This window comes from Xenopus laevis, chromosome 9_10L (assembly GCF_017654675.1).
Source record: "Xenopus laevis strain J_2021 chromosome 9_10L, Xenopus_laevis_v10.1, whole genome shotgun sequence".
Classification (NCBI taxonomy): Eukaryota; Metazoa; Chordata; class Amphibia; order Anura; family Pipidae; genus Xenopus; species Xenopus laevis.
Window position 1 is genome coordinate 6161887 of NC_054387.1, and position 18474 is coordinate 6180360.

At 41.9% G+C, this 18474-nt stretch overlaps 1 protein-coding gene across 7 annotated transcripts in view; it reads right to left on the reverse strand.

Moving 5' to 3' along the window:
• mapt.L (microtubule associated protein tau L homeolog) overlaps window positions 1-18474 on the reverse strand; it is a 45611-nt gene that overhangs the window by 21273 nt on the left and 5864 nt on the right. For 5 of the 7 annotated variants that reach the window (XM_018234164.2, XM_018234159.2, XM_018234160.2 and 2 more), the window contains 1 exon segment: window positions 175-342. In XM_018234164.2, the coding sequence (XP_018089653.1) occupies window positions 175-325 (151 nt within the window). In that variant the 5' untranslated portion in view covers window positions 326-342. 7 annotated transcript variants of the gene reach the window in all.

The following is an 18474-nucleotide window of genomic DNA, read 5'->3' on the forward strand; positions in this document are numbered from 1 at the left end:
CGGGAAGCAATGCCAGTCTAGATTACACAATTCTCCTGTCTAGCCTATACAAGCATCTGCTGTCTGTTTAATGTATGTTTACAGTTAATACTGTTATTAGCTGCAGAATAAGATAAACTATATTACCAGAGCACAGGTAGTTTTTGACCGAAAAATGCAAAAAGTTGACCCTACCATCTCCATGTGCTGCGCTAGGAAGTCGTATAACGCTCTCTTGACTGCTCTCCAGAACGTGAACACCGGCGCCTCCCGTGTAGATCTGCTGAGCTGACCCGTCTGCGGTGTGGTCTCCCACCGAATCATAGTCCTGGTAATGATCAGCCATCCTGCCACGAGGTGAACCTAGGGAAAGACAACCAAAATAAAAGTTGAGGGCAAATACTTCTTCCCAAAACATATTATACCATGATATTAGCAGTGATAAATGTTATCAATGCCATGTATACAAATGACCCCCCACAGTGCCTTCTGAACGGTTCTTTTCTTAAGGAAAGTCCCACGCCATGTTGTTTTTACGAGTTATCGCCTGACTACAGAATGGGAGTCTGCTTTATCTCACTGATGTGTAAAACTGTGCAGCAGGATATGTTACACAGCCCCAGCTGACAGTTAGGATGCTTTTACTATAATTACCTTCAGATATATTCAACTTTCCTGTATAAAAATTGATTTCAAGGAGAGTTTATTCATTCTAAAGATACTAGCTCCCCTAATCATTACAGCATTTATTATTAAAAGCCTCATAAAGAATATAATTCTGTCGTGAAGGGATAATCTGGGAAGGGAGTGTGACTGTGGGATAGCAGGTATAGTAGGGAGAGATGGTGCCTATAGTAACAGTGGATAATAGTCTCTGGGAAGGGAGTGTGACTGTGGGATAGCAGGTATAGTAGGGAGAGATGGTGTCTATAGTAACAGTGGATAATAGTCTCTGGGAAGGGAGTGTGACTGTGGGATAGCAGGTATAGTAGGGAGAGATGTGTCTATAGTAACAGTGGATAATAGTCTCTGGGAAGGGAGTGTGACTGTGGGATAGCAGGTATAGTAGGGAGAGATGGTGTCTATAGTAACAGTGGATAATAGTCTCTGGGAAGGGAGTGTGACTGTGGGATAGCAGGTATAGTAGGGAGAGATGGTGTCTATAGTAACAGTGGATAATAGTCTCTGGGAAGGGAGTGTGACTGTTGGATAGCAGGTATAGTAGGGAGAGATGGTGTCTATAGTAACAGTGGGATAATAGTCTCTGGGAAGGGACTGTGACTGTGGGATAGCAGGTATAGTAGGGAGAGATGGTGCCTATAGTAACAGTGGGATAATAGTCTCTGGGAAGGGACTGTGACTGTGGGATAGCAGGTATAGTAGGGAGAGATGGTGTCTATAGTAACAGTGGATAATAGTCTCTGGGAAGGGAGTGTGACTGTGGGATAGCAGGTATAGTAGGGAGAGATGGTGTCTATAGTAACAGTGGATAATAGTCTCTGGGAAGGGAGTGTGACTGTGGGATAGCAGGTATAGTAGGGAGAGATGGTGCCTATAGTAACAGTGGATAATAGTCTCTGGGAAGGGAGTGTGACTGTGGGATAACAGGTATAGTAGGGAGAGATGGTGCCTATAGTAACAGTGGGATAATAGTCTCTGGGAAGGGAGTGTGACTGTGGGATAGCAGGTATAGTAGGGAGAGATGGTGTCTATAGTAACAGTGGGATAATAGTCTCTGGGAAGGGAGTATGACTGTGAGATAGCAGGTATAGTAGGGAGAGATGTGTCTATAGTAACAGTGGATAATAGTCTCTGGGAAGGGAGTGTGACTGTGGGATAGCAGGTATAGTAGGGAGAGATGGTGCCTATAGTAACAGTGGATAATAGTCTCTGTGAAGGGAATGTGACTGTGGGATAGCAGGTATAGTAGGGAGAGATGGTGTCTATAGTAACAGTGGGATAATAGTCTCTGGGAAGGTAGTGTGACTGTGGGATAGCAGGTATAGTAGGGAGAGATGGTGTCTATAGTAACAGTGGATAATAGTCTCTGGGAAGGGAGTGTGACTGTGGGATAGCAGGTATAGTAGGGAGAGATGGTGTCTATAGTAACAGTGGGATAATAGTCTCTGGGAAGGGAGTGTGACTGTGGGATAGCAGGTATAGTAGGGAGAGATGGTGCCTATAGTAACAGTGGATAATAGTCTCTGTGAAGGGAATGTGACTGTGGGATAGCAGGTATAGTAGGGAGAGATTGTGTCTATAGTAACAGTGGGATAATAGTCTCTGGGAAGAGAGTGTGACTGTGGGATAGCAGGTATAGTAGGGAGAGATGGTGTCTATAGTAACAGTGGATAATAGTCTCTGTGAAGGGAGTGTGACTGTGGGATAGCAGGTATAGTAGGGAGAGATGGTGTCTATAGTAACAGTGGGATGATAGTCTCTGGAAGGGAGTGTGGACTGTGGGATAGCAGGTATAGTAGGGAGAGATGGTGCCTATAGTAACAGTGGATAATAGTCTCTGGGAAGGGAGTGTGACTGTGGGTTAGCAGGTATAGTAGGGAGAGATGGTGCCTATAGTAACAGTGGATAATAGTCTGTGGGAAGGGAGTGTAACTGTGGGATAGCAGGTATAGTAGGGAGAGATGGTGTCTATAGTAACAGTGGATAATAGTCTCTGGGAAGGGAGTGTGACTGTGGATAGCAGGTATAGTAGGGAGAGATGGTGCCTATAGTAACAGTGGATAATAGTCTCTGGGAAGGGAGTGTGACTGTGGGATAGCAGGTATAGTAGGGAGAGATGGTGCCTATAGTAACAGTGGATAATAGTCTCTGGGAAGGGAGTGTGACTGTGGGATAGCAGGTAAAGTAGGGAGAGATGGTGCCTATAGTAAACAGTGGATAATAGTCTCTGGGAAGGGAGTGTGACTGTGGGATAGGCAGGTAAAGTAGGGAGAGATGGTGCCTATAGTAACAGTGGATAATAGTCTCTGGGAAGGGAGTGTGACTGTGGGATAGCAGGTATAGTAGGGAGAGATGGTGCCTATAGTAACAGTGGATAATAGTCTCTGGGAAGGGAGTGTGACTGTGGGTTAGCAGGTATAGTAGGGAGAGATGGTGCCTATAGTAACAGTGGATAATAGTCTGTGGGAAGGGAGTGTAACTGTGGGATAGCAGGTATAGTAGGGAGAGATGGTGTCTATAGTAACAGTGGATAATAGTCTCTGGGAAGGGAGTGTGACTGGTGGGATAGCAGGTATAGTAGGGGGAGATGGTGTCTATAGTAACAGTGGATAATAGTCTCTGGGAAGGGAGTGTGACTGTGGGATAGCAGGTAAAGTAGGGAGAGATGGTGCCTATAGTAACAGTGGATAATAGTCTCTGGGAAGGGAGTGTGACTGTGGGATAGCAGGTATAGTAGGGAGAGATGGTGCCTATAGTAACAGTGGATAATAGTCTCTGGGAAGGGAGTGTGACTGTGGGATAGCAGGTAAAGTAGGGAGAGATGGTGCCTATAGTAACAGTGGATAATAGTCTCTGGGAAGGGAGTGTGACTGTGGGATAGCAGGTAAAGTAGGGAGAGATGGTGCCTATAGTAACAGTGGATAATAGTCTCTGGGAAGGGAGTGTGACTGTGGGATAGCAGGTATAGTAGGGAGAGATGGTGCCTATAGTAACAGTGGATAATAGTCTCTGGGAAGGGAGTGTGACTGTGGGTTAGCAGGTATAGTAGGGAGAGATGGTGCCTATAGTAACAGTGGATAATAGTCTGTGGGAAGGGAGTGTAACTGTGGGATAGCAGGTATAGTAGGGAGAGATGGTGTCTATAGTAACAGTGGATAATAGTCTCTGGGAAGGGAGTGTGACTGTGGGATAGCAGGTATAGTAGGGGGAGATGGTGTCTATAGTAACAGTGGATAATAGTCTCTGGGAAGGGAGTGTGACTGTGGGATAGCAGGTATAGTAGGGAGAGATGGTGCCTATAGTAACAGTGGATAATAGTCTCTGGGAAGGGAGTGTGACTGTGGGATAGCAGGTATAGTAGGGAGAGATGGTGCCTATAGTAACAGTGGATAATAGTCTCTGGGAAGGGAGTGTGACTGTGGGATAGCAGGTAAAGTAGGGAGAGATGGTGCCTATAGTAACAGTGGATAATAGTCTCTGGGAAGGGAGTGTGACTGTGGGATAGCAGGTAAAGTAGGGAGAGATGGTGCCTATAGTAACAGTGGATAATAGTCTCTGGGAAGGGAGTGTGACTGTGGGATAGCAGGTATAGTAGGGAGAGATGGTGCCTATAGTAACAGTGGATAATAGTCTCTGGGAAGGGAGTGTGACTGTGGGATAGCAGGTATAGTAGGGAGAGATGGTGTCTATAGTAACAGTGGATAATAGTCTCTGGGAAGGGAGTGTGACTGTGGGATAGCAGGTATAGTAGGGAGAGATGGTGCCTATAGTAACAACCATAATAAAGTGCAAGTTGGGTTTAAACAATATTCCCATGCAATACTACAGCCAAAAAGAAATGAATAATAACACGGCAATTAAAGTTAAGAATACAAATTATGAAAATTGACATCTTTGGAAGAAGAGATAATTAGATTAGAGGGCTGATTATTTAGGCCTGAGTAACATTCGTACACACAGGCCGGTCTCTCCCTGGTGCTATAAGCGAGTGCAGAGGCTGCGGCTGATCTCCCAGCAGTATTTATAGATCCCAGAGGAAGAAATCTATGAGTCACATGCCCTTCCTGTATTTGCTGCTTCTATTTACCGGCCAGTAAGTCATGCGGCTGATCCACTTCTGGAACCCGGACTGGGAATATCTTTTTGTGTATTCTTACAGCCCCACTCAAACAATGGCACATACGTTAAATACATATATATATATGGACACAGGATCTCCACTCACTCCCACGGAGCAATAAATCCAGCAGAGAAAGTGAAATGAATCGCAGGGACACTAACAAGAAGGTTGGGGCGGCCCCTGTGTATTTATGAGGGTTCCAGCCGGGATTATATTCCCCGTGTGCTCCATAAAATCATCAGAATGGCAAAGAGAGAGCTTGCGGCTGAATGTCGCTACAGACGTAGGTTATGTAACTGCACAGCTGTTAAATGGATTATTTTTTAGCGAGAACCCAAGGACAGACAGCACAGGGCGCAGTTACATTAAGGCCTTTCCTTGTTACAGTGCAACGAGCCCCTCGGCACCATTAGTATTGGACCCCCCAAAACAAGATGATTTGTTTCGGTGCAGAAAATTGATCAAAATAAACAGTCACACTCAGCTCCAGGTATAAGTGATGACATCACTATGCCCTGATTAGAACTGACAACATCATTAAGACATGATTACAACCAATGACATCACTAAGCACTGAGTATAACTGATTACATCACTAGGCACCAATTATAACAAGGGATGCAAATAATCTACTATTTGGGATTCGGTGAATCCTTCATGAAAGACTTGGCCAAATACAGAACCAAAACGGAATTTGCAAATGCAAATTAGGGATTAGGATTTGGTTCGACCAGTCATGAGGATTCATCTGAATACGAATCCTGTTGAAAATGACATCACTAGGCACTGATTATACTGATGACATCACTAGGCACTGAGTATAACTGATGACATCACTAGGCACTGATTATAACTGATGACATCACTAGGCACTGAAGATAGCTGATGACATCACTAGGCACTGAATATAATTGATGACATTACTAGGTACTTATTATAACTGATGACATCATTAGGCACTGATTATAATACTGATGACATCACTAAGCACTGATTATAATACTGATGACATCACTACGCACTGAATATAACTGATGACATCATTAGGCACTGATTATAATACTGATGACATCATTAGACACTGATTATAATACTGATGACATCACTAGGCACTGATTATAATACTGATGACATCACTAGGCACTGATTATAATACTGATGACATCACTAGGCACTGAATATAACTGATGACATTACTAGGTACTTATTATAACTGATGACATCATTAGACACTGATTATAATACTGATGACATCACTAGGCACTGATTATAATACTGATGACATCACTAGGCACTGATTATAGCTGATTACATCATTAGTCACTGAATATGACTGATGACATATATTTTTTTGGGATATACCAAATACCACATTCAGTTTGGGATTCGGCTAAATCCAAGCTATTTTTATCAGGATTCAGGCGAATCCAAGAGCCTGGCCGAACAAAATCCAAACCCTATATACCTGTTGTTCCGGCACTGACAAAGGGTTCAGATTTGCTTTAGTATCTCCTCGAATCTGTACATCTGGATTTGGGGATTCGCCCCAAACCATAAAAAGCAGGGTGCATCCCTAATATATTTTCCAGGTTATTTTTTTGCCTCTTGGAAACTATTATCAGCGTATAAAGCTCTAGGATAGTTACATAATTAAACAAACACAAAATGACAATAGAGGGAGACCAACATATACAGCTTACAAGGATCCTGCACTGCTGGTGTGCCCCGGGGGTATTGGGGTGCCCCCAATGTGTCATTAACAAATAAGCAATTTAATGAAAACATCCGTATTCCAAAGTTATAAGAGCAATACAAGGCAGGCAAGCTAAGGGATAAAGCACATAGGTTCGGAGTAAGGAGCTGTGCTTAGGAAAGGGAATGTTGAAATTGTGGGTCGCTTCCAGTGATGAATTTAAATTAAATTCTGTGTTGCGCTTATTTCCCTGAAGCAAGAGTAACGCTGACATCCCCTTATTGACATGCTCTGGGCCTATTATATTATAGGGCACTTTCTGGGCCCCTCTCCAAGGTCCTGTAATGGATACAGAGCAGCTTCCAGCTCTCGCTCACATTTTTGGAAACCCAAGAGCAAAGTTTGGTGAGTGTGGAATTAAAACAAGGCTTCCGCTTCTCACAATTAACCCCAAACCAAGATTCAAGGAGGAACCATTCAATCATTTGTTATTTCATCCGCATTTGGATCCAGGGGCCGCCTGCTTAGCCTTGCATGAAACCCTAATATATTTTAAACCAAACACATTGACCATCACCACTTCTACTTTGTCTATAAACATAATACACGCAGAAGGAATATTCCCTGCACACAAGTCATACCCTCATACTGTACTGACTAAAGCAAACAACATGGCTGCTTCTCCATATAAAACTGGGTGCTGCCTGCATTTACATTTCTTCAGCGCTGCTCGTACTCCCCCATGATTATTTCCTAGAAACCCAACTGAATTACAACACAGTAATCCTGACAAAACCAGAGGGAAGGGAAAAAAATTATATAGGCAGTAGCCAACCAGATTGCGTTAAGAGGGGTCCTGGCAATGCAAGAAAGCATTAGGGAGGCACCGAATCCAGGATTCGTCCTTTTTCAGCAGGATTCGCATTCGGCCGAATCCTTCTGCCTGGCCGAACCGAATCCGAATTTGCATATGCAAATTAGGGGCGGGGAGGGAAATTGCTTGACTTTTTGTCACAAAACAAGGAAGTAAATAAGTTTTCCCCTTCCCAGCCCTAATTTGCATATGCGGTATTTGCCCAAATCTTTCAAGAAGGATTTGGGGGTTTGGCTGAATCCAAAATAGTGGATTCGGTGCATCTCCAGAAAGCATACAACATGCAGCCCTCCATCTGTTGTGTCTCTACTCCCAGCGTCTTCCAAATAAAAACCATTACACTATACACCAGAGGTCCCCAATCTTTTCTACCCGTGAGCCACATTCAGGGTCGGACTGGGGCGGGAGGGCACTGTGAAAATACCGGGTGAGCCCCTGGCTCTTGTGGGCCCCACCAGGCCAGTCCCGCTCCATGTTCTAATCTTCCTGCCGCAGGTTGCGGCAAACACAAAGTGCGTGTGCACACAGACATGTGCGGCAGTGGGGTGTCGGCTCGCCAGTGGAACCCGGCGGCAGGGGACCTGGAGGGGGGCACTGCGACAGTAGCCCCGGTGGGCCTTGGGCCCCCCAGTCCAACCCTGGCCACATTCACATGTAAAAGAAGTCGGGAGCATTGCAAGCATGAAAAATTTTCCTGGGTGGTGTAAAATAAGGGCCATTCCGTAACCCCAATATGCCCCAACATGGACAGTCGGCCTATAGGAGTCTCTGTTTGGCGTTACACCTGGTTTTTATACAACCAAAACGTGCCCCCAAACCAGGAATTCAAAAATAAGCACCTGCATACCCCTTTCTACTACTGTACTTTATATCCATTGCAACCACTCTGTTGCTGGACCCCAGGGCATGTTCCCTTGCCCCACCCTAAAACTAGCCCTGCTCACCCTATTGATGGAATATCCCATAACATAACACAGGAAGGTGAGATGGCTAATACATAAACCTACCTTAAATAGAAGGCAAGAAGGTATCCGGCTATCGCTGCAAATGCGGTAGATGCAGTGAAATAGTTTTAGGCCCCTCTTGCAGATAAGTGTGAGTGTGCCTTATCTTGCTGCTGGGGTGACTGCTTTATCTACAACATACAGGCCACATGGAGGAGCTGGGAGTCGTAGCACAGAGAGGAGGGTAAAGGAATTGCGGCTTCTCCCGTGAACGAAATAATAGTCACACAACAAGTTACATAAATAGTAATTATTCAGCATGAGGCCTACCTGTGTCCATTATCCCTTATAATAAACGCATACTGCAGCCTTGTGCCTTTAAATAAGACCAATTGCAAATTGTCTCAGAATATATCTGTATACGTCATAATAAAGGTAAACTACCCACTGTGTCATGCCTTTGAAGGGGTTGTTCACCTTTAAATTAACTGTTAGTATTATGTAGAGAGGGATATTCTGAGTCAATTTGCAATTGGTTTTCATTTTTTATTATTTGAGTTATTTACCCTAGCAACCATGCATTGATTTTAATAAGAGACTGGAACATGAATGGGAGAGTCCTGAATAGAAATCGGAGAATGAAAAGTATCGATAAAAATACATTTAAAAACTGTACAGAGCATTTGGTTTTTAAGACGGGGTCAGTGACCCCCCCATTTGAAAGCTGGAAAGAGTCAGAAGAAGGCAAATTATTAAAAAAACTATAAAAAATGAAGAGCAATTGAAAAGTTGCTTAGAATTATCCATTCTATAACAGACTTAAAATTAACTTAAAGGTGAACTGCCCCTTTAATGCCGTTTCTTTACATTCAGTGGATTCTCCTATAAAAAGGTCACAGTGGCTGGAGCCAATCGATGTAACGCTGGTGAATTAGAATGCAAGCGAGTGTGCGGGTGATCATTACTGCACACATGGCTTCACTTCTATCAAATCCCCTTTTTTGTCCCCCTTTAGCCGAACAATGACAACGACCTCTCTGGTTTTTAATTAGTGGCTGGGAGAGAGACGTGCCATTGTCCATTCTGATAAACGAGGTCTGATCACACTTTTCTGCCTCATTTGGTGATGAATATTTACCATTTGGGTCAGTAACTGCATGAAATTCCTATAACAGAATCGCCAGCTACATATCGTATTCAACTTTTGGCCTTAGGATAGAACATTTAATTCTAGGCAACAATTCTGATGAATTTTCAGTGATTTTTAATACATTTATAAACGGAATTGCTATTGAAAACAGTACAGGTATGGGACCTGTTATCCAGAATTCTCGGGACCTGGGGCTTTCCGGATAACGGATCTTTCCATAATTTGGATCTTCATACTACTAGAAAATCATCTAAATATTATATAAACCCAATAGGCTGGTTTTGCTTCCAATAAGGGTGAATTATATCTTAGTTGGGATCAAGTACAAGGTACTGTTTTATTATTACACAGAAAAAGGAAATCATTTTTAAAAATTTGGATAAAATTGAGTCTATGGGAGAATTTTGGAACATTCTGGATAAAGGGTTTCCGGATAAAGGATCCCATATCTGTATCTGTCTGTCCCTTCCTCTTCTCAGTAGGGATGCACCGAATCCACTTTTTTGGATTCGGCCAAACCCCCGAATCCTTCGTGAAAGATTCGGCCGAATACCGAACTGAATCCGAACCCTAATTTGCATATGCAAATTAGGGGTGGTAAGGGGAAAACATTTTTTACTTCCTTGTTTTCTGACAAAAAGTCATGCAATTTCCCTCCCACCCCTAATTTGCATATGCAAATTAGGATTCGGTTCGGCTGGGCAGAAGGATTCGGCCGAATCCTGCAGAAAAAGGCCGAATCCTGGCCGAATCCCGAACCGAATCCTGGATTCGGGGCATCCCTACTTCTCAGCCCTGTGAAGTCGCATACAAGGCTGTCTTCTGCTACATTGTGTCAAGAGGAATACCAGCAGTGCAGGAAGGGACAGAAATTCATTTTTAATAGCAACTACATTTAAAATTAACTTCAAGAACACAGACGCTCTATAATGAATGTGTCGTTAGAATAATGTTTTATTTTTAGGGGGTTTATTCTTCTAAAGCTGTATAGGTATGGGACCTGTTATCCAGAATGCTTGGGACCTGGGGTTTTCCGGATAATGGATCTTCATACCATCCACTAGAAAATCATGTAAACATTAAACAACCCCAATAGGCTGGTTTTGCTTCCAATAAGGATTAATTATATCTTAGTTGGGATCAAGTACAAGCGACTGTTTTATTATTACACAGAAACAGGAAATCATTTTTTAGAATTTCAATTATTTGATTAAAATGGAGTCTACGGGAAAGGGCTTTCCCGTAATACTGAGCGGGATTCTGGATAGCGGGTTTCCGGATAACAGGTCAAAATGTAGTGCGTATGTATATCAGAATAAATGAGTATGTAATGTATGAGTATTTATATCAGAACTATAAATAAAGTAATGCTCTACAAGCACGGCAGATTGCTCTATCTCTCTATGTATATATATATATATATATATATATATATATATATATATATATATATATATATATATATATATATATATATATATATATATATATATATATATATAGAATAATCAGTATACAGTGGTACTTCTTTGTAAAACACTGGGCCTAAACAAGTCTGTAACAGTTTACAGAGCTTATAAACTTCCCAGTGGGACATTGAAAGTCTGGGATTCACCTAGGTGCCCCTTAGATGACAGTCAGGTATTCTCTTACCTCTCTGTTGCCTCTCTCTCTCTTATAACCCCTTCCTTGCCAGACGAAGGTAATACCAAATAATTTTCCCCTGTGCAGTGGAAGCTACATACAGGGAGCTGTGTGTCATGTGTAGGGGGGATACATGAGCCGGCAGAAGGGTGGCTTGGGTTACATCAATCCTTCCTGTGTCTCCTCTATTAATAGCTCTAGAGCTGGGGGAATGGAGCTTTCCAAGCAGATCAACCAAACTGTCACTTCAACATAAGCAAAAACACTGGTGCAAACACAGATGCTGCTCGGTGCTAGGCAACACCACTGGCAGCTCTCGTGAGGTGGGGGAGAAAGATGGGACAAATTTTGGGCTTTAGTTCATAGCTCTTCTTTTAATTTGTGATTACTCAGAGTGTTGGCATGGTTGTTTAAGTTCCCATGTCTCAGCCCCATCCTCACTTTCCCTGGCAGCTGTCGGGTTCCCATTGAGCACTGACGCGTTTCGCCTCCAGGTGCTGAGGACAGAGTTAGGATAACAGAGTCAGGCGAGAAAGTAAAGGAGGGAGGACTCTGTTCTACAAAAGGAGGGGGATAATAAGGCGAACGTGAGAGTTGCAGCATCAGGAGAACGCATCCAAAAAAAGAAACCTTCGTGGAAATCTGAGCCGTCTAAATGCATTCCAGGAACCAAGGTGCATTGTTACTCTGTATCTGACACTGCAGTTTCTGCCTCTGCTGTAAACGAGGTGAGAATTGCAGTCGTACCCATCTTTCATCACTTGCTTCCCTTAAAAATGCCATTCGTTAAAAGGACAATGCCTTCCCTGCTTGAAATACCACAACACCATGGTGTAACCAACGGAATAAAATTAAAGGGAATATAAACCCCAACAAAACAGGCTTGCATGCTTCCTCCCGCGTCTATTAATCATCTGGCTTCTGCTACACCTCGTAACCCTATTGGGAACCCCCTGAAACAACAGGAAAGTACCAGTTATGGACACATTTTCATATCTTTGTGAACTCATGATGAGCCGTTTGATGCCCAAGCCAAATGCTGGGCTGCAGTGCAGTCTCAAACCCGAAAAATCTATAGACCTTTGCTATACGCTAACAAATCAGCCAGAAGCACAGGCTAAGGATGCCGGGAATTACTCCATATAAATTCTGAAGCATATATATCTATTTAAAGAGCCTCAGTGGAACACACTAGTTGAATAAATCCTATGAGTGTCTAGAATGAAGATGCACCAATTTAGAGCAGTAGTGGAGACCATTTGTTGGGGGTATTGATGTGTGATAAGCAGGCTTCTTGTTCATGAAACAGACAAGTAAGAGGTCATGGCGTCTTATAAGGCCCTACGATTTTCTCCTCTGCATTTTTTGCCTTTATGCATGTAGCAATCCCCATATTGCTTGCCTCGGCAAACACATCTTCACAGGATTTGACCAAAGGTCACATCTCACTAAATTCTGCTAACAGTGCCTTAGTGGGGAAAATTCTCACTGCTTCATTTGTAAACCTGCCCAATTCTTTGACAAACCAATATCCATTTGTACACAGATATCAGTCTGGGTCTTTGAACCACCGTGTACCTGTATAGCCAGCTGAAGCTCCGTACTTCAATCTCCAACTGGAAGAAAAGTCACCATCACAGCCTTTTTCAAGAAGGTCCATATATTATGTAGTTCCCTAAGGTAAACCTGTAAACTTGTTGTCCTGTAGATTTGGGTTGACTAGTTCATGAGTACTGAGTGCCTTGTTTATCTTAAAAGGAATCAATATATACACTCAGAATCCAATATGTTGTCTTTAAGGTATAACAGACTCCCGTAGTTGAAGATGTGCATGCAGGTCACCAGTTCCCAATTCCATTGCCAGCAATGAGCTTTCACTTTTTCTCAATGCCACTACTGATGACTATAGAAAAACTTTAATTCAAGACGGTGGCTACTGATATTATTTTCCGAGCTTCACCAGGTCTGTACATTATTGTTTTGGCTGTTCCAAACACAGTGTTTGGGGGGCTCTCCAAGACCGTTAAGATGAAATCTTTGTGGTACCTTACCAATTCTGTTCTTTGGTTTACTTGGGCTGCTGATCATCTAAACTGTAGCCAAGAACATTACAATATTTGTATTTATGAGGAGCCTGGTTAAAGTGAATAAACAGAATAGAAACACTTACAAATCATTGGCTATCAGATTCAGAGCAGCACTGCAGGAGTGATCTAGTTTTGCTAATGCATCAGAATCCTCTGAAGTGTAATAATGGATCATTATCAGTACAAGGAGTTCTTCATATCATCACCAGGCCTTTCAATTATTCAGCATTAAATGGATATATACATCACTTTACATCCAGAAGCAAAGACCACATCTATGGAAGTGCCATTAAGTCATTCTCAACTGTCAATGAAATGTTGTAGCATTAACTAGAACAATTGTCTCTTCTACATACCTTCCAAGCAGGTCTCTCAAGAAACAGTGATAAAACCAACCTTCTCTTCAGAACCTTATGTAAAAATACCCACTATAATTTGCTTACATCGAGCAATTAGTTGCCGTATGGCTCTAAATTAAATTTCTAAGAAAAGTTATTTTGGTGCTTTAGTTCCACTCTGTATCCTCCAAAGCCTATGAATGGAGCTCCTGGCCTTGGCATTGGCCACAAAGAACTGATACTCTTGACAAATACCACTAAGAGTAGAAGTACTTCCAGATTTATAAATACATTTCTGCCCTTTTTCTGCTAGAATTTAATTAATATTAAACTGAGAATCTTTTTTTTTTTTTTTTTACAATGGCATGCCCAATCTGGATGAAAATCAAAATGGCAGCTCTGACATCATCTGGATCATCCCCTATCCAATATCAAAGGGACTTTCTCCAAAATCAACACTTGTCCTATTAGCAGAAAAAAAGTGTGCATATTACATATCCCAGATACAGCTTAACCTAATTGGCTTTAAATATGTATGGCCTTCCTGGGCTTGCTGTGTTCATCATTACTTAATTAGGGAATTCTACGGTGTAAGCTCATCACTTTCCAAAGGTATGTTAATATTCAATCCCCCTGGACAAGTATCTTCATTAATGAGTAATGTGTCCGAGGAAAGGAATGAAAATGAATCAGCATTAGAGCCATGTAACGAAGAAGAACAACGGCAAAAAGTGGGACCTTGATAGCCATCATCTTCCCTTTCTTCTCCACCAAAGGTGCAGTTCAGTGGACTATGAATCTGTATAAGGTTTAGTGTCCTGGAAGACTCTTGACACAGAACACTGGACTGATTGGTGGATACTGCTGAGGGGTTAAAGCAGAGCCGTTAGTGATCCCTCAGAAATTATGAGGTCCTTGTATTACTCAACAATAAAAGCTGAGCATAGATTTGATGGGTATAATATGGTTTTAGCGGCAAAAATCATCTCAATATATTTACTACGTACTGTCAGAGTCAAAGCAATTCCACGTATTGATTAACTTTTGTTGAGGGTTTATGAAGGGATTGTGTAAAGCTTAAAAAATACATAACCATGCTAAATAAAGACACAAAGTGCAACATCCATGGTGTTACTATATGTGTAAACCTTGATATGATTGAAAAGTAAGTCAATACTAAGTGGTAAAATGGTATGCTACTGATGTCAGCAGGGTGGCAGTTAGGTCTTAGTAGGCACTAAAGCACCAGGTCACTGCTATCTGGTAGATACAGAAGGCAAGACATGTCTTGCACACAACTTCTGTGAAAGTACACAAAAGCTTATAGCTACACCATCTACAAATTATATAATCTGCTGTCCCATACAGCATCATAAAAAGTTTTCCTTCCTTCCGGCTCATGCTTATCACTCTAAACCACCTCTTTTAGACTTCATCATGCTTGTCAATTAAGTGAATTCATTTATGTTGCACATTCCACCATGAAAAGCCATTTTCAAACCACTGGGTGTGTTTCCCAGATCTGTTCTTATCCAGTGTCCCGTTCACTATTAAATCGTTAGCATTTTAGACCTTTACTAAAGAGGGCTACTCTACTTAACAAACACGCTTTGCACCTGGGTATTATCTTTTGTGTCTACAATATAAGTCCTTTGCAGGATGATATCGGGGTGCTCTGTTCTGTACAGGAAAGAAATAAAATTGCCAGGGCATTTAAGTCCTCACAAAAAAAACAAGCATCTTGGTTTATAACTCATATGTTCCCTGTAATACTGGGAGAATGGTCCTTCGGCAACTCTCAAGATCACTGAGAGCTAATGGATAAGGCAGGTTCTCGCCTACTTAAAAGCAAAAGGTAATGTGTCGCTGGGGAGTATTTCCAGCATCTATCATTAATGACCGTATTGGTGAACACAGCATGTAATTGTCAGTAACGTTCTTTGGGAAAGCATTTCTAAGAGGATCAGAACTGTCAGCAATGGTCTCATTGAAGAGTATTGACAAGACTCTCAGATCTGTCAGCGAAGCTATAAATGCAGACATTAAATATGACACTCCTAGATCCCACAGTAATGCACAAAAAAACGTTAACGTAGATCTGTCAGTGATGCTGAACTGAGGGATTTATTTATATGCTGTAAATTTTCTTTATCACTACTTCGATCTATAAGCATCCAATGGAAGCACATATCAGAAACATTGTGTTAGACACCAATGCAATTGTTTCCACCTCCCAAGTCTGAATTACATGCAAGTGCGCTTATTGAAGCCCTGAAGCTACGTTCACCTTCAGGCTGGTGGTAATTCTAGGGGTTCTCATCACATTGTCCTCTGCCTAATCCAACATACACACTAGAATTACCATTAAAGAAGAATAAAAATCTGTGCGTGAAGAGTACCCTGGAGCCCCTCTGACTTGGATGGATTCTGTTCTCAAACTAGTCTTGGTCACTAGTACCCTGGCCTTGAAGAAGAACCACCTGACTGGCTGTAAGAACAGTTCTTTGTTTCTCTGTTCTTTGGAACAATATCTCTCTCCCACCGGTAACTCCCTATTTAGTCTATAAAAACTTTGTGATTCATTTGTTCAGGGTTCTGACTCTTTGTGAGTTCACAATCCATTGAGCTTGCGTCAAATCAACCACCAATTGGATGCCTCTATGAAGCAGAAGATATTGGTAAACTTGGTAAGACTTCTAATGATGGTATTTAATTTCCTCGATTCATGGGCTTCATTCAGTAACACATACCCAGTGTCACATGAAGATCGAGCGAACATCCTTAAACCATAGGGAGAAATTGATTACATTTAGGCAGCCTTCCCTTAGCGTCTAATCATTGCTGCCTTCTCGCCTAAAGGAACGTTAGTCCTTGTCTGCATTTCTATGAAAGTTGTTGAGAAGGTTTCATATGTTTCTTTTTAAATTTATTGAATGACTCTCTATATATTAGTGAACCTCAACATGAAGGTCTCTGGAGCAAGTAGCTCACGGCCCATGATTGTTACTGCTGAGGCAATGAAAAGAACTTTCAAATGGTATTTCTTTCTTTTTCTCATTTTAATAGATCTCTAGTTATTCATTTCTTTCCAGTAATCTATAAATCAAGGGAAAATAGAAAAGGGTTAACAATGTGTTTCATATGTAAGGAGATATTAAACAGGAATATGTTCCCACAGAGTCAAGGTCGCCATCAGCTTCTTGTCCACTGTTTGTGTGGTCCTTATCATCTCCGAGTCAGGATGCTGCTGTTTTACTCAGTTCCCACAAAACAGGAAACCCAAGCCTGTTGAGCATCCAAAAATAAGTTTTAGCACTACTCTTGCCTAGTAAAGGTTCTGCCATTTTGAAATAACCAGAAAGTATGTAACATCTGTACCTTTATGATTTTATGTTGTTTAGGTCCTTCCAATCGGTGTCGGACTGGCCCACCGGGATACCAGGAAAACTCCCGGTGGGCCCAGGTGTCAAGGGGCCCTTGAGCTGCTAAAGATTTGGCCTATTTCATGGCCATTTCCTATTTCTAGGAGAACAAAGAGGTTAAATATATGGAATTATAGTTTGTAGAGAATAGAGACTAGGAGAATAGAGGTTGAGTGAGGAGAAGAATAATAATAGTACTGAGAGTGGGCCCCTGGTCTATGGTTCTTTGGTGGGCCCCTGGTTTGAGGTTTTAGGGTGGGCCCCTGGTGTCCCAGTCCAACACTGCTTCCAATAGTGCAGAGGGCAATCCCAGATACAAAGACTATGATATGCCCATACATAAACTTTGGTATTTAACAGCAACTGTCTATTATTTATTCACTGGGTACCAAAGCCATACTGCTGCACGCAGATAACATAATCATATTAAGGATGCCAGCTTTTTTTGAATAAAGAGTATTGCTTTGAATTTTTTAAAATTTGCTGTATAATTGAGTTATTAATAATGTAATCTGCTGCGGTCTTGGATGAGGGTTCATTCATAGGCGAGCACTAGCAATGCCATTTGGTGTGTTTGGGCAAAACTCAAAATTCACTTTGATCGAAAGACATGATAGGAGAACTGGAGAAGTGATCTAATCGGAGAAAACGTTTCTATACTTTCTGGTGAGAAATAATGTGTCCTGGCAGGTCCCCTAAAAGTTTCACAAGTCTCAAAGTCTCATCTATCCCTAAATGTTCTCTTACATTCAACTAAAGGAGAACTAAAGCTTAACATAGAATTAGGCTACATATGCTATATATTATGTTTTGGGGTTCTGTACCAGCACTTTAGCAGGTAGCACCTCTGAAAATGCCACTAGTACTAGTATGGGATCCCTAAACTGGAACCCTGTTATGCAGAATGCTCCAAATTGCTCCAAATTAACACGTTGTCTAATTCTGGGCAGTGTCATTCTGTGGCAACTAAAGCAAATAAAGTTCTGTCTTGTATAAAAAAGGGCATTAACTCAAGGGATGAAAACATAATTATGCCTCTTTATACCTGTAGGTCCCTGGTGAGGCCTCATCTGGAGTATGCAGTTCAGTTTTGGACTCCAGTCCTTAAGAGGGATATAAATGAGCTGGAGAGAGTGCAGAGACATTCAACTAAATTGGTTAGAGGGACGGAAGACTTAAATTATGAGGGTAGACTGTCAAGGTTGGGGTTGTTTTCTCTGGAAAAAAGGCGCTTGCGAGGGGACATGATTAGACTTTACAAGTACATTAGAGGACATTATAGACAAATAGCAAGGGACCTTTTTACCCATAAAGAGGATCACCGTACCAGAGGCCACCTCTTTAGACTAGAAGAAAAGAACTTTCATTTGAAGCAACGTAGAGGGTTCTTCACAGTCAGGACAGTGAGGTTGTGGAATGCACTGCCGGGTGATGATGTGATGCTGATTCAGTTAATGACTATAAGAGGGACTTGGATGATTTTTTGGACAGACATAATATCAAATGCTATTGTGATACTAAACTCTATAGTTAGTATAGGTA